General features: G+C 53.1%; 1 protein-coding gene across 1 annotated transcript in view; it reads left to right on the top strand.

Moving 5' to 3' along the window:
* Muc17 (mucin 17, cell surface associated) overlaps positions 1–23,360 on the top strand; it is a 31,874-nt gene extending 8,514 nt beyond the window's left edge. Inside the window, exons 2-17 of the mRNA XM_040731636.1 lie at positions 1,416–1,514; positions 3,164–5,415; positions 6,673–6,726; positions 8,239–8,283; positions 8,714–8,735; positions 10,202–10,375; positions 12,006–12,200; positions 15,761–15,882; positions 16,177–16,235; positions 16,931–17,064; positions 18,078–18,143; positions 18,245–18,407; positions 19,637–19,798; positions 19,991–20,085; positions 20,944–21,023; positions 22,863–23,360. Coding sequence (XP_040587570.1) covers positions 1,416–1,514; positions 3,164–5,415; positions 6,673–6,726; positions 8,239–8,283; positions 8,714–8,735; positions 10,202–10,375; positions 12,006–12,200; positions 15,761–15,882; positions 16,177–16,235; positions 16,931–17,064; positions 18,078–18,143; positions 18,245–18,407; positions 19,637–19,798; positions 19,991–20,085; positions 20,944–21,023; positions 22,863–22,904 — 3,764 coding nt within the window. The 3' untranslated portion in view covers positions 22,905–23,360. The remainder of the gene's footprint in view (positions 1–1,415; positions 1,515–3,163; positions 5,416–6,672; positions 6,727–8,238; positions 8,284–8,713; positions 8,736–10,201; positions 10,376–12,005; positions 12,201–15,760; positions 15,883–16,176; positions 16,236–16,930; positions 17,065–18,077; positions 18,144–18,244; positions 18,408–19,636; positions 19,799–19,990; positions 20,086–20,943; positions 21,024–22,862) is intronic.
* Positions 23,361–26,597: the final 3,237 nt, after the last annotated feature.

Here is a 26,597-nt window from a genome sequence, read left to right as displayed (position 1 = left end):
TTGGGAAATGTTAAATCTTTGCTTTCCTTAACTAAACCACTATTTTCCACAAGAATGTAAAACATTTTCTCTGTGTGTGTCTGTGTGTACACCCACGTGTGTGCACATGTAGGTGTCTTCCTCTCTCTCTCTCTCTCTCTCTCTCTCTCTCTCTCTCTCTCTCTGTCTCTGTCTCTCTCTTTCTGAGGCAAGTCCTCCCTATCCTTGGTCTTGAACTCAGAGATCCACCTTTGTCTAATCCCTGCCTCTGCTGCAATTAAAGATATGACCCACCATGCCTGGCTTCCACCTTAGTTTGGAGACAGTCTCTCTCTTTTTGTATTTTACATACCAATCCCAGTTCCTCTTCCTCCCCTCCTCCCAACCTTGCCCCCCCTTCCCTCCACCCCATTCCCCATCCACTCCTCAGAGAGGGAAAGGCATCCCATAGGGAATCAACGAAGTCTGTGCCATCACCAAGTAGAGGTGGGACAAGGTATCTCTCCACAGGAAATGGGCTCCAAAAAGCCGGTTCACGCACTAGGGATAGATCCTGGTCCCACTGCCAGCGGCCCACAAACTACCCGAGCCACCCACTGTCTCCTGCATTCAGGGGGCCTAGTTTGATCCTATGCAGATGCCGCAGCTCTCGGTCCAGTCGGGAGCTCCCACTAGCTCCAGTCAGCCGTTTCTGTGGGTTTCCCCTCGATCCCTTCCTCATGTTCATGTTAGCGCTCCTCCCTCTCTTTGACCAGACTCTGGGAGCTCGGCCCCGTGCTTAGCTGTGGATCTCTGCTTCCATCAGTTACTGGAGGCAGCTCCATGTTGACAATTATGGTAGTCCTCAATCTGAATACAGACGGTGCCAATTCAGGCTCCCAGCTCAGGCACCCTCTCCGCCATTGCTTAGAGTTTTACCTGGGGTCATCCTTGTGGATTCCTGGAAATTTCCCTATGCCAGGCTTCTCACTAATCCCACAATGGCTCCCTCTATCCAGAGATCTCTTCCCTTGCTCTCCCCCTCTGTCCTTCCCCAACGTGTCCTCATGCTCTCCTCCCTGCTCCCCTCCGTCCTCTTCCCTCCCTCCCACGCTCCCAATGAGACAGAGTCTCTTGTTGAACCCGGAGCTCAACAAATTGGTTGGACTGGCTGGCAAGCCCCGGGGACCTGGGCGGTGATGACAGGCACCCCCCACCGTGCCCAGATTTTCATGTGGGTCCTGGGAATTGAACTCAGGTCCTCATGCTTGTACGGCAGCCACAGGAGACGTCTGTCCAAATTCCAAGAGCAAAAACCTCACGTATGTAGTGCGAGTACTTCAGTTTATAAGAGAGCAGTGATGAGTCCGAGTTGACGTGTAGCGGCAGCATCTGTGGTTACACAGACAGCAGCACGCGGGGCACAAAGAGATCCAACAACCCTGTCTGTCTTTCAGAGGTCGCCGGAGGCAGAGATGTGTGGGACGGAGGAGGATGCCTCCCCCGAGAGGACAGCCAGAAGCTTCCATGCCAGACGATCGGGAGCGAGCACGAGGGTATGTTAGCTTGCTTTCTATCGCTATGACAAACGCCACAGCCAACAGCAGCCTGGGGAGGAAACGATTTATTTGGCTGACACTTGCAGTCGCATTTCCTGTGTGGCTATGGTGTCAGAGGGCTGGGATCCGCGCCTGTCCTCAGGGGGAGATGGCACCAGGCAGGCACTGGAGCCGCAGTTGAGAGTTCCCGCCTTCAGACATAACCGCGAGGCAGAGAATGATGTGTGTCTCCCGAGGCCTCAAAGCCCATCGACACTCACAAGGCCACAGCTCTGAATCCTTCCCAAACAGGGCCACCGACTGGGGCCACCACTGAGAAGAGGCAGACAGACACGCGGGGGGGGGGAGGGAGACCCCCTCATTCCAACACAGTCACTTGGGGAAGGCACAGCTGGTCCATCCGGTTTCTCACGCTACCCAGGGTCGCTCTCCCAGGGGTGGAACCACCCGCGGTGGGCTGGGTCCCCAGACACCAGTCATTAAACAAGGGACAAACCTCACAAGCCAGCTGCTGGGAACATTGTCTTTAATCACCGCACTCAAGGGCAATAGCGGGTGGGTGGCTGTGAGTTCCAGCCCAAACAGCGTCACTTGGCAAGACCCTGCCTCACATTAAAAGAGGAAACAAGAAAGGGTGGGAGGGAAGAAAGGGCCGTTCGCTTGCTTACTCCCTACATGCGACAGAGGCGCACGGAATGCAAGTTTCTCCTCCCAAATAATTCTAACGAGTGTCAGCTTGACATGCAAACCAGGAAAGCAGACGCAGCGGGGCCTCTGCAGACGCAGGAAAAGACCATTCCCCAGAGTGTGCAGAGTGACCCCAGGAACCATGCAAAGGACAAAGGGAAACATGGGAACAGAAAGACAGACAGACAGGGAGGGCGGCAGGGATCACGTGGAACCTGACAGGCTAAGAACACCGAGGGTTTGCAGCCACGAAAACGACCAGAGGGGAAGACGGGGCCAGCTCTGCCAGGGGATCCTCAGACCACAACACGCACGCACACACACACACACACACACACAAACATACACACATGCACACACACGCACGCACGCACACACACACATACACACGTGCGCACACACGCACATACATACACACGCGCACACACACACATGCACACACATACACACGGCAACACCCCTGAACTTCAGGCAGACACGGGGAAAGAACACACGGCATGGGGAGACGCAGTTACAGTAGCATTGCCGGGAAAACGGAAGTTACCATGTTTCAGGTCATTAACAGAATGAAGTGACAACAACAAAGGCGTCTTTAGTCACGTGGGGAGGTGGGTGGTGGACTGAGCATTGCCACTGCAGCTTTGTAACTAAAACAAAAGGGATTTGATGCTGAGGCAGAGACCAGAGACTCCGTCCGCGGTCAGAATGCGGTGACGGAAAGTCCGTGTGACACAGGGGCAGAAAACAGGAAAATTAATTACCATAACTGCAGGACACTTACACAAAAAACAAAACCAAAACACACACAAGAAACAGGAAACACAGACAGAAATGCAGACACACACCTAAGCACCGCAAACACAGTGAGGTCAACAGAGAACACGCACAGGACTCACACTGCAGGCAGCACTCACAGCAGCCCTGACCTCATCTCACACCGCTCTGGTTAACATCTGCAGGGCAGAGCGCGAGAAACAGGAGGAGCACTGACGACGACCTCACGGACACTGCGGATACCATGGACACGGACATTCAGACACCGGGATCTGTGGAAGACAACATGGGTATTAAGAGGATGAATAGAGAGGCCACTTCAACTAACATCACCCCAGCAACTGACACCACCCATGCAACTGTATCCACCCCTGCAACTGACACCACTGATGCAACTGACACCACCACTGCAACTGACACCACCGATGCAACTGACACCACCCCTGCAACTGACACCACCGATACAATAGACACCACCCCTGCAACAGACAGCACCACTGCAACCGACACGACCGATGCAACTGACACTACCCCTGCAACTGACACCACCGATGCAACTGACACCACCGATGCAACTGACACCACCAGTGAAACTGACACCACCGATGCAACTGACACCACCGATGCAACTGACACCACCACTGCAACTGACATCACCCCTGCAACGGACATCACCCCTGCAACTGACACCACCGATGCAACTGACACCACCAGTACAACTGACACCACAGATGCAAGTGACACCACCCCTGCAACTGACACCACCGATGCAACTGACACCACCGATGCAACTGACATCACCACTGCAACTGACACCACCGATGCAACTGACACCACCAGTGCAACTGACACCATCCCTGCAACTGCAACTGACACCACCAGTGCAACTGAAACCACCCCTGCAACTGACACCACCCCTGCAACTGACAGCACCCCTGCAACTGACACGACCGATGCAACTGACACCACCACTGCAACTGACACCACCGATGCAACTGACACAACCAGTGCGACAGACACCACCCCTGCAACTGACACCACCACTGCAACTGACACCACCGATGCAACTGACACCACCACTGCAACTGACATCACCCCTGCAACGGACATCACCCCTGCAACTGACACCACCGATGCAACTGACACCACCAGTACAACTGACACCACGACTGCAACTGACACCACCCCTGCAACTGCCACCACCCCTGCAACTGACACCACCACTGCAACTGACATGACCCCTGCAACGGACATCACCCCTGCAACTGACACCTCCACTGCAACTGACACCACCCTTGCAACTGACACCACGACTGCAACTGACACCACCACTGCAACTGACATCACCCCTGCAACTGACACCACCGATGCAACTGACATCACCCCTGCAACTCACACCACCGATGCAACTGACATCACCGCTGCAACTCACACCACCCATGCAACTGACACCACCAGTGCAACTGACATCACCCCTGCAACTGACACCACCGATGCAACTGACACCACCCTTGCAACAGACACCACCGATGCAACTGACACACCCGATGCAACTGACACCATCCCTGCAACTGCAACTGACACCACCAGTGCAACTGACACCACCGATGCAACTGACATCACCCCTGCAACTGACACGACCGATGCAACTGACACCACCACCGATGCAACTGACATCACCCCTGCAACTCACACCACCGATGCAACTGACACCACCCCTGCAACTGACACCACCCCTGCAACTGACACCACCGATGCAACTGACATCACCCCTGCAACTCACACCACCCATGCAACTGACACCACCAGTGCAACTGACATCACCCATGCAACTGACACCACCAGTGCAACAGACATCACCCCTGCAACTGACACCACCGATGCAACTGACACCACCCTTGCAACAGACACCACGGATGCAACTGACACACCCGATGCAACTGACACCATCCCTGCAACTGCAACTGACACCACCAGTGCAACTGACACCACCGATGCAACTGACATCACCCCTGCAACTCACACCACCGATGCAACTGACACCACCACCGATGCAACTGACATCACCCCTGCAACTCACACCACCGATGCAACTGACACCACCCCTGCAACTGACACCACCGATGCAACTGACACCATCCCTGCAACTGCAACTGACACCACCAGTGCAACTGACACGACCCCTGCAACTGACACCACCGATGCAACTGACACCACCAGTGCAACTGACATCACCCCTGTAACTGATACCACCGATGCAACTGACACCATCCCTGCAACTGCAACTGACACCACCCCTGCAACTGACACCAACCCTGCAACTGCAACTGACACCACCCCTGCAACTGCAACTGACACCACCTCTGCAACTGACACCAACCCTGCAACTGACACCACCATTGCAATTGACACGACCCCTGCAACTGACACCACCACCGCAACTGACACCACCCCTGCAACTGACACCACCCCTGCAACTGACACCACCCCTGCAACTGCAACTGACACCACCAGTGCAACTGACACCACCACCCATGCAACTGCAACTGACACCACCAGTGCAATTGACACCACCATTGCAACTGACACCACCCCTGCAACTGACTCCACCCCTGCAACAGACACCACTGATGCAACTGACACAACACATGCAACTGAAACCACCCATGCAAGTGAGACCACCAGTGCAACTGACACAACTGAAACCACCCCTGCAACTGAATCCACCCCTGCAACTGACACCACCCCTGCAACTGACACCACCGATACAACTGAATCCACCCCTGCAACTGAATCCACCCCTGCAACTGAAACCACCCCTGCAACTGAAACCACCCCTGCAACTGAATCCACCCCTGCAACTGAATCCACCCCTGCAACTGACACCACCGCTGCAACTGAAACCACCCCTGCAACTGACACAACGCCTGCAACTACCACCACCGATGCAACTGATTCCACCCCTGCAACTGAATCCACCCCTGCAACTGAATCCACCCCTGCAACTGACACCACCCCTGCAACTGACACCACCCCTGCAACTGACACCACCCCTGCAACTGAATCCACCCCTGCAACTGACACAACGCCTGCAACTGACACCACCGATGCAACTGATTCCACCCCTGCAACTGAATCCACCCCTGCAACTGAATCCACCCCTGCAACTGACACCACCCCTGCAACTGACACCACCCCTGCAACTGACACGACCCCTGCAACTGAATCCACCCCTGCAACTGAATCCACCCCTGCAACTGAAACCACCCCTGCAACTGAATCCACCCCTGCAACTGAATCCACCCCTGCAACTGAATCCACCCCTGCAACTGAATCCACCCCTGCAACTGACACCACCGCTGCAACTGAAACCACCCCTGCAACTGACACAACGCCTGCAACTACCACCACCGATGCAACTGAATCCACCCCTGCAACTGAATCCACCCCTGCAACTGACACCACCCCTGTAACTGACACCACCCCTGCAACTGACACCACCCCTGCAACTGAATCCACCCCTGCAACTGAATCCACCCCTGCAACTGAAACCACCCCTGCAACTGAATCCACCCCTGCAACTGAATCCACCCCTGCAACGGAATCCACCCCTGCAACGGAATCCACCCCTGCAACTGGCACCACCACTGCAACTGACACCACCCCTGCAACTGAATCCACCCCTGCAACTGACACCACCCCTGCAACTGAATCCACCCCTGCACCTGAATCCACCCCTGCAACTGACACCACCCCTGGAACTGACACCACCCCTGCAACTGAGTCCACCCCTGCAACTGACACCACCCCTGCAACTGAATCCACCCCTGCAACTGAATCCACCCCTGCAACTGAATCCACCCCTGCAACTGAATCCACCCCAGCAACTGAATCCACCCCTGCAACTGAATCCACCCCTGCAACTGAATCCACCCCTGCAACTGACACCACACCTCCAACTGAATCCACCCCTGCAACTGAATCCACCCCTGCAACTGACACCACCCCTGCAACTGAATCCACCCCTGCAACTGAATCCACCCCTGCAACTGAATCCACCCCTGCAACTGAATCCACCCCTGCAACTGAATCCACCCCTGCAACTGACACCACCGATACAACTGAATCCACCCCTGCAACTGAATCCACCCCTGCAACTGAATCCACTCCTGCAACTGACACCACCCCTGCAACTGACACCACCCCTGCAACTGACACGACCCCTGCAACTGAATCCACCCCTGCAACTGAATCCACCCCTGCAACTGAAACCACCCCTGCAACTGAATCCACCCCTGCAACTGAATCCACCCCTGCAACTGACACCACCCCTGCAACTGACACCACCGATACAACTGAATCCACCCCTGCAACTGAATCCACCCCTGCAACTGAAACCACCCCTGCAACTGAAACCACCCCTGCAACTGAATCCACCCCTGCAACTGAATCCACCCCTGCAACTGACACCACCGCTGCAACTGAAACCACCCCTGCAACTGACACAACGCCTGCAACTACCACCACCGATGCAACTGATTCCACCCCTGCAACTGAATCCACCCCTGCAACTGAATCCACCCCTGCAACTGACACCACCCCTGCAACTGACACCACCCCTGCAACTGACACCACCCCTGCAACTGAATCCACCCCTGCAACTGACACAACGCCTGCAACTGACACCACCGATGCAACTGATTCCACCCCTGCAACTGAATCCACCCCTGCAACTGAATCCACCCCTGCAACTGACACCACCCCTGCAACTGACACCACCCCTGCAACTGACACGACCCCTGCAACTGAATCCACCCCTGCAACTGAATCCACCCCTGCAACTGAAACCACCCCTGCAACTGAATCCACCCCTGCAACTGAATCCACCCCTGCAACTGAATCCACCCCTGCAACTGACACCACCGCTGCAACTGAAACCACCCCTGCAACTGACACAACGCCTGCAACTACCACCACCGATGCAACTGAATCCACCCCTGCAACTGAATCCACCCCTGCAACTGACACCACCCCTGCAACTGACACCACCCCTGCAACTGACACCACCCCTGCAACTGAATCCACCCCTGCAACTGAATCCACCCCTGCAACTGAAACCACCCCTGCAACTGAATCCACCCCTGCAACTGAATCCACCCCTGCAACGGAATCCACCCCTGCAACGGAATCCACCCCTGCAACTGGCACCACCACTGCAACTGACACCACCCCTGCAACTGAATCCACCCCTGCAACTGACACCACCCCTGCAACTGAATCCACCCCTGCACCTGAATCCACCCCTGCAACTGACACCACCCCTGGAACTGACACCACCCCTGCAACTGAGTCCACCCCTGCAACTGACACCACCCCTGCAACTGAATCCACCCCTGCAACTGAATCCACCCCTGCAACTGAATCCACCCCTGCAACTGAATCCACCCCTGCAACTGAATCCACCCCTGCAACTGACACCACACCTCCAACTGAATCCACCCCAGCAACTGACACCACTGCAACTGAATCCACCCCTGCAACTGAATCCACCCCTGCAACTGAATCCACCCCTGCAACTGACACCACCCCTACAACTGACACAACGCCTGCAACTGAATCCACCCCTGCAACTGAATCCACCCCTGCAATTGAATCCACCCCTGCAACTGAATCCACCCCTGCAACTGACACCACACCTCCAACTGACACCACACCTCCAACTGAATCCACCCCAGCAACTGACACCACTGCAACTGAGTCCACCCCTGCAACTGACACCACCCCTGGAACTGACACCACCCCTGCAACTGAATCCACCCCTGCAACTGAATCCACCCCAGCAACTGACACCACAACTCCAACTGAATCCACCCCTGCAACTGAATCCACCCCAGCAACTGACACCACACCTCCAACTGAATCCACCCCTGCAACTGACACCACCCCTGCAACTGAATCCACCCCTGCAACTGAATCCACCCCTGCAACTGAATCCTCCCCTGCAACTGACACCACCCCTGCAACTGAATCCACCCCTGCAACTGAATCCACCCCTGCAACTGACACCACACCTCCAACTGAATCCACCCCAGCAACTGAATCCACCCCTGCAACTGAATCCACACCTGCAACTGAATCCACCCCTGCAACTGAATCCACCCCTGCAACTGACACCACCCCTGCAACTGAATCCACCACTGCAACTGACACCACACCTCCAACTGAATCCACCCCAGCAACTGAATCCACCCCTGCAACTGAATCCACACCTGCAACTGAATCCACCCCTGCAACTGAATCCACCCCTGCAACTGACACCACCCCTGCAACTGAATCCACCACTGCAACTGACACCACACCTCCAACTGAATCCACCCCAGCAACTGACACCACTGCAACTGAATCCACCCCAGCAACTGACACCACCCCTGCAACTGAATCCACCCCTGCAACTGAATCCACCCCTGCAACTGACACCACCCCTGCAACTGAATCCACCCCTGCAACTGAATCCACCCCTGCAACTGAATCCACCCCAGCAACTGACACCACCCCTGCAACTGAATCCACCCCTGCAACTGACACCACCCCTGCAACTGAAACCACCCCTGCAACTGAAACCACCCCTGCAACTGAATCCACCCCTGCAACTGAATCCACCCCTGCAACGGAATCCACCCCTGCAACGGAATCCACCCCTGCAACTGAATCAACCCCTGCAACTGAATCCACCCCTGCAACTGACACCACCAGTGCAACTGAATCCACCCCTGCAACTGAATCCACCCCTGCAACTGAATCCACCCCAGCAACTGACACCACCCCTGCAACTGAATCCACCCCAGCAACTGACACCACCCCTGCAACTGAATCCACCCCTGCAACTGAATCCACCCCTGCAACTGAATCCACCCCAGCAACTGACACCACCCCTGCAACTGAATCCACCCCTGCAACTGAATCCACCCCTGCAACTGAATCCACCCCTGCAACTGAATCCACCCCTGCAACTGACACCACCCCTGCAACTGACACCACACCTCCAACTGAATCCACCCTTGCAACTGACACCACCCCTGCAACTGAATCTACCCCTGCAACTGACACCACCCCTGCAACTGACACCACCCCTGCAACTGAATCCACCCCTGCAACTGAATCCACCCCAGCAACTGAATCCACCCCTGCAACTGACACCACCCCTGCAACTGACACCACCCCTGCAACTGACACCACCCCTGCAACTGAATCCACCCCTGCAACTGACACCACCCCTGCAACTGAATCCACCCCTGCAACTGAATCCACCCCTGCAACTGAATCCACCCCTGCAACTGAATCCACCCCTCAACCTACGACCACTACGACCACCACGCCTGTGTCCTCCATTACCGCAGGTGAGTGATTGGTTCCACCTCTGCTTTTTTCCTGTTTTACCCGTTTCTCCTGTGTTTCTTCGTGTTTCGTTTTCTCTTCAGCTCTTCCTTTATCTTCAGGGTTTCTATTTGCTGTCATATCAGCCATGGTCCTGATAATTCTCGATTTTCTTTCCATTACTTTCCTTTTGCTCTCCTTTTTTCTCTGACAGGGTTTCTCTGTGGCTTTGGAGGCTGTTCTGGCACTCGCTCTGTAGACCAGGCTGGTCTCAAATTCACAGAGATCCGCCTGCCTCTGCCTCCCGAGTGCTGGGATTAAAGGCGTTACAGGCTCCACCCATAATGCTTAATGCAGTTAAGGTTTTTAAGCATTTACAATACTATATTATTGAATACACCTTAAGGTTCTTTTTCACAGTAGGAGGGTGATAAGGAAAACGGAAAACTTTCAAACGTTTGATATATGTAAAATAAAAATTAGTGGGGCGTTGGTGGTGCATTCACTCTTGTGGCCAAAGCCAGAAAAATGATACAGTATGTTCCAACCTAGTTCAGACTATATGAGAGAGTGAAAGAGAGAGAGAGACAGAGACAGAGACAGAGAGAGAGAGAGAGACAGAGAGATCCTGAGAATGGGTGAACGAATGAGGCTTGGGAAGTTGGCTCCATCATTACAGCGGAGCTATGCAAGGATGGAATTGAGCCCAGATCCGCAGAGCCCACATAAAAATCTGGGCATGCTCGTCCAAGGCAGCCACAGGAGGATCCCTGAGTCTCACTGTCCAGCTCAGTGAGACATGACCTAAAAATAAAGATGTAAATAGTGTGGGCAACAGATAAAGACACTGGACACAACCACTGAACTCTGCGCACACACACACACACACACACAGCATTGCATAAATAAATTAGACAAAGGGAATGTCAGCTATTTCAAGTTGATCTGCACTGATCACGAGGAGTTATAAGTAGTTACCGATTATCTAACAAAGTCTCTCCGCCAAGCTCTCTGTCTCTAGCTGGCAGGAACTATAAACAATTGTAACAGCCTAACATTCCAGCCCAGGCTCTTCTTGGACATCGAGGGGCAAGCCTGATGCCCGTTCCCACGCTTGGTGGCCTCTCCATGGTCAGCAGCCGGGACTCACCCAGGCTCTGTCTCTGTTTCCTGTATGCCGATTACTTTACAACCGTTTCTCCTCCATGCGTCTGAGATAATGGGATGGGAGCTGAACTCCCGGACAGGGTCCAGTCAAGCTCTCTGGACGCTTGGACAGGGTTCTGTCTACATCTGTCTGCGCAGCGACGGTGATGCTGACTGTGCTGTGAATATAGGGTCTTCTCAGAATGTCCGATCACGCAGGGACACTGGGTGTCAACAAGACTCGGCGGTACATTCCTGACCCCTAACCCCAGGACTCAGGCAGCTGAGGCGAGAGGATTGCAAGTTCAAAGCGAGCCTAAGCTACCTAATGAGAAACTGTCTCAGAAACAGGGGAGGGGGAAGAAGAGAATAAAAAAGGAGAAAGAAAAGAGGGAAGGCATAAGAAAAAAGCAAGGACAGAGAGCGAGGGGAGCCGTGTCTGGGACACGTCAAGTCGCAGCTTCCTACACAAATGTGTATGCTAGATCTTGCCTTGGTCTCTCGCAGCGAGCTGCCAGAATGGAGGGTCCTGGAACGGGTACGTCTGTCTGTGCCCCAATGGCTTCACGGGGAATCTCTGTCAGGACTCAGTCCCCGTGGTCACCTGCCAGAATGGAGGCGTGTGGGACGGCCTCAAATGCCAGTGCACCAGCCTCTTCTACGGGCCGCGGTGTGAGGATGTGGTGGAGAGCTTCGAGATCGGTGAGTGACGACTCCATACAAAGTGTGGCAGGGCGGACTCCCCGGCACCCAGCACAGGAGTCCCCGTCAGGCTCCCCGGCACGGCACCCAGCACAGAAGGTCCCCGGCAGGCTCCTGTCTTGCCCTACCCCTTATGGGCTATGTTTTTAAAAAAGATCTATTTATGTGTGTGAGCATGTGTGTGTGAGCCTGTGAGCGTGTGTGTGAGCGTGTGTGTATGTGAGTGAACGTGTGTGTGTGTGAGCCTGTGTAAGGGAGCGTGTTGTGCACACATGTGCAAGCAAGAGTGTGTGAGTATGTGAGAGCCTTGTGCGTGCGTGTGTGAGCATGCATGTGAGTGTGTGAGCATACATGTGAGTGTGTGTGAATGTGTGCAGTCACATGTGTATTCACACATGCATGTGCCCCATGTGTGGGCACCCACAGAGGCCAGAAGAAAGTGTTGGATCAACTAAAACTTGAGTTACAGGTGACTGCGCTGCCTGACCAGGCTGCTGGGAACTGAACTCCATTCGCCCACAAATGCAATGCACCCTGTTAATCACTGAACCATCCCTCCGGTCACCCATAGTTTTACTTTTACCTAATGGTAAAAATGATAATAATTTTTTTTTTGGTTTTTCGAGACAGGGTTTCTCTGTGGCTTTTGGAGGCTGTCCTGGAACTCGCTTTGTAGACCAGGCTGGCCTCGAACTCACAGAGATCCGCCTGCCTCTGCCTCCCGAGTGCTGGGATTAAAGGCGTGCGCCACCACCGCCCGGCTAATAATAATAATTTTTTAAATGAAAGAAAAAAAGAGGCAGGCAAGATGGCTCTGGTCACCAAGCGGGAAGAGGAGAGTTCAATTGCTGGGACCCCACTGTGGAAGGAGGATACTGGCTCCCACGAGCTGTCCTGTGAGCTCCACACACATGCACGGCACATGGGCACACACGCAGCACCCTCCGCACACAAATAGAAAACAAATGCAAGTATAAAATGAACAAAAGGGACCAGGGGCTGCAGAGACACCTCAGTTGGTAAAGTGCTTGGTCCCCAGCACAGCAGTTAAAAGGCTGGGTGTGGCAGTGTGCCCCCATAATCCCAGAGGGGGGTGGGGGGAAGGGGGAGGGGAGGCAGAGAACGATGGGTGCCTAGAGCTCGTTGGCCGGCCGGCCTGCCCAAAGTGGCGCTCTCCAAGCCCCGCGAGAGACCCTGACTCAGAAAATAAGGCAGAAATCGATGAAGAAAGACGCTTGGTGTTGACCTCTGACCTCCATGTGCAGGCACACATGGCGCTCATATCCGCACATGAACCCACACACACACACCATGCAGCAGTACACATATAAGAATGAGCACCCACATGGCGGCTCACAACCTTCTGTACCTCCAGTTCCAGCAGATCCGAGGCCCTCTCTGGCCTTCCTGAGCACCAAACATACGCACCAGTGCATGTAAGTACATAAAGACAGCACACCCACACGTGTAAGAGAAAATAAGCCTCAAAAACGCTTAATAGGGGCTGGAGAGATGGCTCAGCAGTTAATGGCACTGACTGCTCTTCCAGAGGTCCTGAGTTCAATTCCCAGCACCCACATGGTGGCTCACAACCATCCGTAATGTGATCTGGCGCCCTCTTCTGGCGTGTATGCGGAACACTATATATGTAAATTTTAAAAACGCTTAATAAAAATAAATAAGAATCGATCAAGAAGGTATATTTAGAAACAAAAATATAAATGCATCACAGCATTTTAACAGAAATAAACTTAAATGAGTGCAAAGGCAGACATAGCAGCTTAGGCCTATAAACCCAGCACCAGGAGGCTGAGACAGGATAGTCAAGAGTTCAAGGCCAGCCTGGGCTACACAGTAACATCCTGTGTCAAACATGTTACTGTTTCTTTTTGTTTATTAGTTTACTTATTTATTACTTTTTATTTATTTATTTATTCTCATAGAATAAATCCCGACCACATCCTCCCCTCCTTCCAATCCTTCTAGTCCCCCGACAGATCCACTCCTTCTCTGTTTTCTTTCAAAAAAGAGCAGGCCTCCCAGGGATATCAACCGAACAGGACATAACAAATCACACTAAGACTAGGCTCACACCCTCGTATCAAGGCTGGATGAGACCATCCAGTGGGAAGAAAAGGGTCCTAAGAGCAGGCAAAAGAGTCAGAAACACCCCAACTCCCAATGTTAGGAGTTCCACAAGAGCCCCAGCCTAAATAACCACAACGTATTTGCAAAGGGGTGGTGACCCCCAGTCTGCCATGTTGGAGTCGTAGCTTTTTTACTTTGGGCAGGAAGGATAGCTTGGTTGGTAAAGTGCTTGCCTTACAACCGTAAGGGCCTGAGTTCAATCCCTAGAACCTAACGTGGAAAACAGGGGGTGGGGTTGTACATCCTGTGATCCCAGCCTTGGGAAAAGCAGACTCAAGCGGATCCCTCGGGCTAGCTGACCAGCCAGCCCTGCCTTCATGTCCATCTCCATAGCAGTGAGAGACCCTATCCCAAAAACAAAGTGGACAGTGTCTGAATCGCGGCCGTGGATGCTGTCCTCAACACACAGCTACAGGAGCACATCCACCCACACCCACAAGTTATTTTATTGTTGGGGTGGGTTTCAAGACAGGGTTTCTCTATGTAACAGTCCTGGTTGTCCTGTAACTAGCTTTGTACACCAGGTAGAACTCACTGAGATCTACCTGTCTCTGCCTCCCCAGTGCAGAGATTAAAGGCCTCCCCAGCTCAGAATTTATTTTTACTTTATCATGCTGAAAAAGTAATAGCTGTTCCGTGCAAACCCTACTTCAAATTTTAAACATGCATCTTCTCCTAGGCTGGTGACATGTGGTGCTATCCTCTCTTTAAATGCTGAGGTGTAGCTCCCACAAGCAGACACACGGACACACAGAAGAACCATCAGACTGGGTGTGGTGGCACACACTTTTAATCCCAGAACTTGGGAGGCAGAGGCAGGAGGATTTCTATGAGCTCCAGCCTGACCTCCTCTACATAGTGAGTTCCAGGACAGCCAAGGACATATAGACCCTGTCTCCCTGCCCCTCCCCCCCAAAAAAAAGAAAAGAAAAAAGAAGTGATCATCTAACATTCACAGTGGGTTGTGCTCCTGAATTTGTTGTAGGTTAGATGGATCAAATGCTATGTGTGCATGAATGTGTGTGTGTGTGTGTGTGTGTGTGTGTGTGTGTGTGTGTGTGTGTCTGGAGATAAAACCCAAGCTTTGTTCTTGCTAAGCAAACATTTTACCACTGAGTTCCACCCCCAGATGAATGCCCAGGCTAAATGCAATTTTCATTGATGAAACGTTCAATATGTATTGGACTTCTCAGGATGTAACTCTACCATAAGCTCTGGGGCATTCTGGGTCCCATCAAGCTGTCATCCATAACCCCTAAGGAATACAGTGTGCCTCCCTTCCTCCAGGGGGCAGTATGCTGGAGGAGGCCTGTGTCACTCCCTGCCTCCAGTGTGGGGCTACCTGGGGTGAAGATTTCATTGGCAAGGGTCCCTCTCAATCAATGGTCAGTGTTTCTGTCTGTCCCACTTAGAGAACACAGTCTCTGCAGCCGTGGAAGTGAGCGTGACAGTAACCAGTCAAGAATACAGCAATGAGCTAGAGAACAAAGAATCCGAGGAATTCAAGAAGTTCAATGAGACATTCACTAAACAGGTAACCCTGGGAGACACCCGCCCAGGGCCATTCAGTCCCCTACCCCGCCCCGCACCACAGCCACCGGAGGGGTTACAATGACAGCTGAATATGTTAGATGTGTGTGCTTAGCTAGCCCGGGCAGGTGAGGAGATTTGCCTCGGAGCTGCAAGAGGGAGCCGGGACAGAGCTGATCTCTCACAAGGGAACTTTCTATTTGGTCTCTGTCGCTGTCAGGTGGGATGGATTGGGACGTACTAAAGTCCCCAAGGTGGGACTTCTGGGATGATGACACCTTGGCCCCTTGCCTTTCAGATGAAGGAGATTTACGCTGGAATCCCTGAGTATGAAGGGGTTGTCATCAAATCGCTGAGGTGAGTGCCTGGGTCTGGCAGGAAGAAAGGCTTATGCATGGGAACGATGGCCGTGATTGCAGAGGTCATTTGGGGGGCTACCTGTGTTAACCATGGGTGCTGTGCAGGAACGCCAGTGGTTGTAGCTTGAACAACAGAAATCTCTGGTGCCCGGAAGTCTGAGATCAAAGGATGGTGCCTTTCCCTGGGCCCTCTGTGTGCCAGTCTCCACTCTCTCTGTCTCCACCCTGTTTTTAGTGACTGGGTCTCTCATTTAGCCAGGGATTCGCCAATTCCGCTGGGCTCACTGGCCAAGGAGATCAAGGGATGCAGCAGCCTCCGCTCTCCCTGGTGCTGGGGTTACAGATGTGTGCCGTGGCGTCCAGCTCTTACTTGAGTGCCTGAACTCTGTGTTTATACAACAGAGACATCATTAACTAGCTGAGCTCTCCAGTGCTCCCCGATACGTGCATGTGTATGTCTGTGTCTGTGTCTGTGTCTGTCTCTGTCTCTCCCTCCTCTGTCCTTCCTGATAAAGTCTTGCTCTGTGCTCCAGGCTAGCTTGAACTCACTACACAGCCCAGGTTAGCCCTAAGTTCTCAATCCTCTTGCCTGGGATCCCGCCCAGGGATTGTGGAGGAGGCAAGGGATGTCAAAGATGAGTGGCAGGGGTGGCCATAGAGTGATGCTCAAGGGTACCACCGCTCTCTCCCCAGGAAGGGCAGTATCGTGGTGGACTACGATGTCATCCTGAAGGCCCCGTACACCCCAGAATACAAAAACGTGTTACAGAACGTCAGCAGCAACGTGAGGAAAACCATCGAGAATGCAACCAAACAACAATGCTCAGGTAAAGCACTCCTGGAGGGAAGTGTCCTCAGAGGGTGACAACTCATTGATCTCCCCACCTCCCTGAGTTTTGACCCTGGGACAGATGGGGTGCAGTGAAGGAAGGCTAGTGTAGGTCATGGGACCTGTGTCCAGAGCTAGGACTTGTCACTCCTGTAACACTCCAAGGAAGCTTTGGAAGGGAAGACACGGAGCAGTACAGAGATGGAGAAATCCTCTGAAGTGTCAACATTGAGGGGACTCGGGACAGATGGAGCATCACATGACTGACCACATAGTGAATCTTCTAAATACAATGAATAGTGTGCGGACCCGCTGAGACCCACTAAGACCCGCTGAGACCCACTAAGATACACTGAGACCCACTAAGACCCTCTGAGGCCCACTAAGACCTGCTGAGACCCACTAAGACCCTCTGAGTGCGGCCCACCAGCGAGCTGGGAGCCTGGCATCTCCTCCTGCGATTTCCGGCTTCCACACCCACTAGTTAAAGTGCCGTGGGCAGACTGGCAGAAACAAGGCGAAAGAGGAGGGGTACAATTTCCCCTGGATGGGCAGGCATGGCTCAGGCAGCCCTGTGGCAGCAGAAGCCTGCTCTGTGCTGTCCCTTATGAAGTCCTTACCTAGCCTATGCGGTGGTGCACACCTTTAAACACAGCCCTTGGGGAGTCAGAGGCAGGCGGATCTCTGGGTTGGAGGCCAACCTGATCATGTGTTGAATTCCAGGAAGTTAGAGCTATCCACTCAGTGAGACATTGCCTTAAAAAAAGAAGAAATTCCTCCAAGCAAACGGCTCCGGAGTAGCCTATAGCCTTCCAGCCTGGCTCCTACATTAACCAGGGAAGACCCATGCCGAAAAGGTCCCACAATCTCCCCCCAAACAGTGTTATCATCTGGAAGCCAAGTGTCCAAACACACAGCCTGCTGAGAACATGTCTCAGCCCTTCCCCTCCCCCACACACCGAAGGGCTGAAGGAGCCTCTGTGATGACAGTGTAACGCGTTTCCTTCACAGATGAACTGTGTTTCGACTCTTCTGCCACCAGGGTGCAAAATATTTCAGACTTTGTCACCCCTAACGGTATGTAATGTGACCCGTTCTGGGAAAGCCGGAAGGGGGCGGGGCGGGCAGGGGGGAGCCAGGCCTCCTGATTCTTAGCTGGTCTTTCGTGTCCCCCCCAGACACATGCCGGCTGCAAGCTGGAAAGGAGTATGCAGACTATATCTTCTCGGAGACCAAGGACGATAAGGTGCATTGTATCACGGCCTGCTCAGCAGGCTACAAAACCTCCTTGGACTGCCACTACGGCAAATGCCAGCTGCAGCGAAGTGGCCCCCGGTGCCTGTGAGTACGGCACGTTGCCCGTGGGGTGGCTCCTCTCCTGGAGCCCTGAGACTGTCATGCACCACACTGCGTCTCTTGAAAGTATACAGTCGTAAAAGAGTCAGGTTGCAGGTTAAAGGGACACGCATGAAGTCTAGAGCGCACTGAAGCCCAACCCAGTAGGAAAGGCTCCAAGGCAGAATGAGCCGTGGCTGCTCCCCCTTCAGGAGGCTCCCAGGCTAGCAGAGGACGCGGGGCCTCCTCCCAGAGAGAGATCTTGTGTCCCACAGCCCGGGAGGTGTCTCAGTGGGTAAAGGCACTTGCCGCTAACCCTGATGACCCGAGCTCAATCCCCGGGATCCACATGGTAGAAGGAGGGAACCAGCATTGCAAGTTGTTCTCTGACCTCCACAGCGCGCACGCGCGCGCGTGCACGCACACACGCACACACTCATAAGCACACGCACACTCACACGCACATACTTACACATGCATGCACACTCACACGTACATACTTACACACTCATGCACAGACTCTCACGCTCATAGGCGCACGCACGCACGCGCTCACACATGCTCACACTCACACTCACTCATGCTCACACTCATAGACACACACACACGTGCACACAGAGTAAATAAATGTAATTTTATAACTTTTAAATGTCCCCTGCAACTGAATAGGTAAAGAAAGGTCTATGTGTCTCCCTGGGAACAGGGACCCCTAATAGCCTAGTCATAGAAGGCATTGAAAACTGAACACTGCGCGTGGTCTGTGATACCAGCACGTAGGAGGACAGAGGATCCAGGAGGGTCATGAGTTCGAAGTCAGTCTGAGCTACCCCGAGAGAGGCTCTGTCTCCAAAATATTATATATATCAAGGGCTGGGAGATGGCTCAGTTAATGAAGTGCTTGCCATGCATGACCGCCTGAGTGTGGATCCCCAGCACCCATGTAAAAGCCACGCATGGACTAGAGAGATGTCCACTTCTAGAATATGATGCCCTCATCTGGTTGCTATGGGTACTGCATGCACGTGGTGCGCAAGCTACAAACCAGTTTAATTACTTTCCGCTGCTGTGATAAAAACACCATGATCAAAAGCAACATACGGAAGAGCACTTATTTTGCTATGTGGTTCCGGGGGCTCACGACGGTGAGGAAGGCATGGCAGCAGCAGGTGGCCAGAGCAGAAGGGAAGGCCAGAGTGTGACCACTCCTCTCTCCTCTCTGCCCTCCTCCCCGTCAGCTGCCTGACCACAGACACTCACTGGTACAGCGGGGAGACCTGCGACTGGGGCATCCAGAAAAGCCTGGTGTACGGGCTAGTGGGAGCCGGGGTGGCCGTGCTGCTGGTGATCCTCGTGGTCCTCGCTGTGTTCTCCATGAGCTTCAAAAGAGAGGCGAAAAGGTAAGCGGCCGGCGCCCCGCCACGCGCCACGCCCCGCGCCACGCCCAGCCCCGCGCCACGCCACGCCCCGCGCCCTCCTGACCCTCTGCCTTCTCTCTCGCTGGGTTGCCGGGAGCAGAGGTGTAGCTCATCCTGGGTCTTTGTCTCTACTCCGTGATCATAACCGGGTCCCATGGTGTCTTCCACCAACAGGCAAACGCTCAAAGTGTCCCAGATGCAGCAGTGGAATGAGGAGGAAGGCCGAACGCCTGGAGCCATCCACAACGTCGGGTTTGACCACAGCGAAGGTACTGGCAATCTCTGTGGAGCTCAGAATGATGGGTAGGGTGGGCAGCATAGGAGACCCGGGCAGGTGCGGGATGATTTCCCACCTCGGAACACTGCGTTTCACATTCAAAAGCTTCCCTAGAGCCTGAGTGAGATACAACTCGGGTATTGTGTGGCACCACCCTAGGGTGCCCGTTCCTCTGGGACACAGAACTGTGTCTATCGATGGGGCTCCGGCGGTGAGTATGCTCACCAACAGGAGACTTACATCTCGGGGCGGAGGTTAGCATTGTAGTTTGTTAGATGCAAGCATTGTAATTTCCAGGAATGGGCTGGGGACGCGAGTCTGTGGGTGGAGGGCTTGCTTAGCGTGTATGGAGTTCTGGGTTTGGTCTCCAGTGCCTCATAAATCAGATGTAGGGTTCACCTGTGTGATCCCAGCAGACGGGAGGGTCATCTTTGGCTACATAGGGAATTTGAGGCCAGCCTGAGACACATGGGACCCTGTCTCAAAATGCAAACAATGGCCGGCCTGGTAGTGGCCGAAGGAAGTGGGTCCAGTTCAAATCCAGCCTTGTCTGCATAATTTCTGAGACACAGTCTCTCTGTGTAGCCCATACTGACCTCAAACTTGTCATCCTCCTGCCTCTGCCTCAGCCTCGTGAGTGCTCTTATTACAGTCATGCCCCCCCCTGCACACACACACCTGACTGTGCTCACACCAGGGAGCTATTGTGGAGCAACTAATTCAAGCAGTCTACCACGCTTCCATTGGTTCTGGTTTCGTGGGCATGGGATGAACGCCCTCCCCATCAGTGGGGCTGGAGCGACTGATGAACGTTTTCTAACCACCTGTCTCTTTGGGCTCCCTCCCTTAGAAGGAGAAAACTATGTCCACTTGGGCTCCATGTACAGCAACTTCGAGGCCTCCCTAAGCCATATAAACCCGGAAGAAAAGGTAAGAATGACCCAGATGAACCCACTTCCTGTGCCCTGAGCCGTCTGCCGTCCCTTCTACTGGTGGGACCCTCAGGCAAGCAAGGCCGTAGTGTCTATGACCAGGGTCCTGGCAGTGACCTCTGGAACACACTGTAGTAGTGTCACTTGGAAGTGCAGGGACTTGGGGAGAGGAAGCCCCAGGCTCGTTTCTCTCTGTGCCGCAGGGATGCCCTTGATGCCCTAGTTATTTAAGAGTTAATTTTGGGAGGGGGTCTGGGGAGATGGTACAGTGAGGAAGAGAACTCGTTGCTCCTACAGGGACTGTGTTTGGTTCCCGGAACCCACGTCGTGGCTCACAACCATCCATTACTCTAGTTCCAGGGAGTCTGTCCCTCTAGTTGAACCCCATGAGCGCCAGGCATGTAAATGGTGCATTTACATCCACACAGCAAACACTCGTACGTGTGAAGTATTAAAATGAATAAGTCTCCTTTTAAGACATTTTGAGACAGGGTCTTACTGTGTAGCCCAGGCTGGCACCAAACTTGTGCTCCTGCAACCCCGGCCTCTTGAGTGTCACCAAGTTGTTACAGTCTTCAGTTACAGTTACTGCTGGGCGTGGAACTCAGTTGGTAGAGGGGCTGCCTATCCGTGCACAAATCCCTGGGCCCCAGCCCACTACTCCATAAACTGGGGTGCATGCCTGTCGTCCCAGCACTTGGGAGGTAGAAGCAAAAAGGATTGGAAATTCATGGTCTTCCTTGGTGTGGGTTTAGGGCCAGCCTGGGCTGCCTGAGACTGTCTCTAAACGTTTCTTTTCAAGTATGCAGGGTATCTGAGGACAGGAAAAGTCTTGCAGGGTGGAGAAGCGATCAACCCTTGGACAGGGTTTTACCAAATCCAACTGGCTAGGACGGGAGGATGCGACTAGCTTGTACTAGACTTCAAAAATTAGACAAATTCCAGGTCTGGCAAGAAGACTCAGTGGGTAAAGACGCTTGCCTTCAAGCCTGACAACCTGAGTTCAATCCCCAGGACGCACACAGTAGGAGAAAACTGACCCCCACAGGTTGTTCTTGGGCCTCTCCGTATGCATGCCGTCACACATGCGCGTGCCCCCGCAAGAAATAAACTGTGGGTTCAGCGTGGTGACCCGCACCTTTGATCCCAGCACTCGGGAGGTAGACTTTGAGGCCAGCCTGGTCTACAGAGTGAGTGCCAGGACAGCCAGTGAAACCCTGTCTCAAAAAAAAAAAGGAAGGAAGGAAAATGTGATAGTTTCTTTAGAGACAAACTCCTGCTGCGCTTCTACAGACCCGAGTCTTTGTTTTTTAACTTTCTTTCTATTTTTTCTGTGTGTCTTTCACGCCATACATCCCGATCCCATTCATTTCCTGCCCTTCAGCGTTCCCTGCCCCCCCCAGATAAAATTTAAGAGAAAAAAAGAAAAGGAAGGGGGAGGGGATCTCGTCGTGGAAGCTGCAGTGTTGCACAGTGGGTCATGCAGTGAACCCTTTTATCCATGGGTCTTTATTGCAAGTGTTCACTGCCGTGAGCCATTGGTCTGGCCGGGGCCTCTGGATTCTGCACACTGCCGATGCTGGGCCCTCGCTGGGTCTCCTCTTGGCTGTCCTGCTGTTGCCCTGCGTTGTGGAGACCCTGCAGCTTTGGGTCTGCAGGACCAGGCCCCTTCCCGTGCTCCAGCAGATGGTAGATGGGGTGGACACTGGGGTGGGCCAACCCACGGCCCCGGTTCTGGGCCTGGGTAGTTGCAGGGTTAGAAGCCCAAGTCTTAAGTGCTCCCAACACTGGACTTCTCCTGTGCTCAGCCCTCACCCGCGCCGGCTTCTCTTTTCAGATCCAGATTCAGAGGCCCGAGATAGTCATGACGTCATTGTAAACACTAACACACAAGCAGTTTCGCATGGACGCTTGGAGCTGAGGACTGAGGAGAGCTCCCTGTTGGAACACACCTCCATTGAGAGTTCCCCGCGGGGACTTACTGGAAACTAGATCCTGTGGTTAGCAAGAATGAATGCCAGAGAGACAGCAGTGCTGGGAATTCAAAGTGTGGAACCTGCCGTGGGCGTGGCATGATGGCAGGCGACGCCTCCCGGAGCCCGAAGTCCGATTCAGCACCAAGGACAGTGCCCCATACCCTTTGCTAATGATCGCTTTGACTCTGGGCTGCGTTTTAGCATCTGCTAAACACTCTTCTAAGAAAGATTACATCCCATTTCCATGGAAAACACTACTGCTTTTAATATAGACCGTCTGTCTTCACGAGGTCATGCTTAATCTTGAGTGTCTTTCTGAGATTGGTTATGATTAAAGCTTTTATTTTGGTGCATTCTAATTTTTCCTATGTAAATACAATTATTTTTTAAGATTTATTTTGTTTTTAATTGTGTGTATGTGCGTATCCGTGTGTGTGCAATTGCTAGTGATGGCCAGGAGAGGGCATCGGATCCTCTGGGCTGGAGTAACAGGCTATTGTGAGTATTTGGTACTGAGAAGTGAACTCAAGTCCCTCAGTAAGAGCAATAACACTCTTAACCATATCCCTATCTCCCATACACGCTTATAATAACTAAAAGCAACCAAAACAAATTGGTTGCAAGTTCTATAGGTTCTAGAACTTTCTCTACTTGCCACGTTATGCTGGCTCCTGGGCCACATCTGCTGGGCTCCTCTTCCCTCCAGGATGTAATTCGTCCCTCAATACTGGAAGAGGGAATATCTTCCCCCAAGGAAGGTGCCACCCTTAGCTCTCCTCAGCAGCATTTTCTGATCTCTGGGGAATGTCGTGAGGCAGGATCACATCTGTTCACAACAGGAGGCAGAAAGAGGATCAAGCTGTTTAGGGGCTGGAGAGACAGCTCAGTGAATAAGAACAGCTTTGGGGCAACCATGAAGACCTGAGTTCAAATCCCCAGAATCCCAGTTAAGAGGCAGAAAACTGGTGGAATAGTTCAACGGGTAGAGGGGCTTCCTGTCACGTCACACCTGATAGAAGGAGAGAAACAACTTTGGCAAACTGTCCTCCGATTGTCACATATGCATGGTGACACGTGTGTGCACACACATGCATAGGTATACATATCATCACATATGCACAGTGACACGTGTGCATACACTGGCAAACATATACATTCACAAAAAAAGTAATTAAATGCACTTTTAAAACTGTGATTGCTCCCAGCACTCGGGAGGCAGAGGCAGGCAGATCTCTGTAAGTTCAAGGCCAGCCTGGTCTACAAAGTGAGTTCCATGACAGCCTCCAAAACAATACAGAGAAACCCTGTCTCGAAAAACCAAAAAAAAAAAAAAACTGTGATTGCCAGGTGTGGTGGTTCACAACTTCAATCCTTGCTCTCGGGAAACAGAGGCAGGCGGATCTCTGTGAATTCCAGGTCAGCCGAAGCCACATGATGCGACCCTGTCTCAAGAAAAAAAAAAAAAAAGCCGTGCACGGATGGTCACTCACACAGGTGGGTCTGTAACCCCGGCTGCCAGCCTCACTGCAGATCCGGGCCCCACCTGAAGGAAACCAAGTGGAGACGGAGAGCACAGGACGCCTGACTTTGCTCTCTGCTCTCCATGTGTGACACACACACTGGCGCACACAGGCACACACACAGGCACACACACAGGCACACACAGGCGCACACACAGGCGCACACAGGCACACACACAGACACACACACAGGCACACACACAGGCACACACAGGCACACACAGGCAAACACACAGGCACACACAGGCACACACACAGGCACACACAGGCACACACAGGCAAACACACAGGCACACACACAGGCACACACAGGCGCACACACAGGCACACACATAGGTGCACACACAGACACACATACAGGCACACACACAGGCGTACACACAGGCACACACAGGCACACACACAGGCGCACACACAGGTGCACACACAGGCACACACACAGGCACACACAGGCACACACACAGGCACACACAGGCACACACACAGGCACACACAGGCACACACACAGGCACACACACAGGCACACACACAGGCACACACAGGCACACACAGGCGCACACACAGGCGCACACACAGGCGCACACACAGGTACACACAGGTGCACACACAGGCACACACAGGTGTGCAAACACACAGGCACACATGCACGCACATTCTAAATACACACAAGAATAATAATTTTTTTAAAGCCCAAGTCCTCTGCTTTCCCCTAGGACAAAGTTCCTGCTTCTTTGCAGAGCTCCTGAGAGATGGGCGTCCGAGGCTCTGTTTGCAGACCCAGCTCTCCCGTCAGCTCTGGGGGAATCACATGAACATTTGGACCCAGTCCCACCCTCTGCCCAACAAGAGCTAGATCATGCCTCAGGTTCACTTCGCTGCTACGAGCCTGAACATTTTGGACACGCCTTATTTTACATGTGTTTGTATGTGCGCAGCGGAGCACACACAGGTCAGGGGGCAACTTGAGGGAGTTGGCTCTGTCTCCCTCCACCGGGTGGGCCTGGGGCATTGAACTCGGTTGTCAGGCTTGGCGGCGAGCACCTGTATCTGCTGAGGCATCTTTGTTGGGTGTGAGTTTTCCGTTTTATTCTTTTCATTCTTGTAAACGTGTGTGTGTGTGTGTGTGTGTGTGTGTGTGGTCACATGTATGACACAGAGAACATGAGGACAGCCTCTGGTTTCCTCTGACTTCCTTTCTGCCCGGCTTGAGACAAGCTGTCTTCTTGCTCTGCTGCCTATAACAAACTAAGCTAAGCCACCGGTGTCCAGGCATTCTTCCACCGCTGACTCCTGTCTCAGCACAGGAACACGGGGGTCACGGGTGCAGGCTACCGGCCCGTCCGTATGTGATTCTGCGGATCCTACTCAAATCTTCACACTCGTGTAAAAAGCAGTTTGCCACGGAGTCCTCCCTCCAGCCCTTGGGGATGGCTCTGTTTTTTATATATATATATATTTATTCTTAATTTTATGTGCATTGGTGTTTTGCTGGCGTGTGTGTCTGTGTGAGGGGGTCGGGTCCCCCGGAACTGGAGTTACAGACAGCTGTGAGCCGCCATGTGGGTGCTGGGAATCGAACCCACGTCTTCTGGAAGAACAGCCAGTGCTCTCAACCACTGAGCCATCTCTCCAGCCCCCTTGTTTGTGTGCTTGTTTGTTTGTGTGTTTGTTTGTTTGTTTGTTTGTTTGTTTTTGAGACGGAGTCTCACTATGTAGCCCTGGTGAGTCTGGAACGTGCTGTGTAGGACAGGCTGGCCCTAACTTACAGAAGCCCACCTGCCCTCTGAGTACTGGGATTAAAGGTGTGGCCCCGCAAGAAAGGGACGTTCATTTTCTATGCTTCCTGTCCATTTTGCCCTTTGAAGGCCTCCCTCTTCAAGCCACCGCACTGCCGAAATCTGAGACAGAGCCTGGACTCTGCCGACCCCTCGTGGGCATCCTGAGCATCTGCAGGCGTTGGTCAGTTTCTCAACCATTCCTTTAGAAAATCTGTAGCCCACACTTGGTTCATTTTTTTTTTCATTTACCCTGAATCTAGATGTCTTCGCTTTGAGAATTGCTTCTCAGGGAGATGGC

Source organism: Mesocricetus auratus, unplaced genomic scaffold (assembly GCF_017639785.1).
Source record: "Mesocricetus auratus isolate SY011 unplaced genomic scaffold, BCM_Maur_2.0 Super-Scaffold_100025, whole genome shotgun sequence".
Classification (NCBI taxonomy): Eukaryota; Metazoa; Chordata; class Mammalia; order Rodentia; family Cricetidae; genus Mesocricetus; species Mesocricetus auratus.
This window is presented reverse-complemented; position numbering and strand designations above follow the sequence as displayed.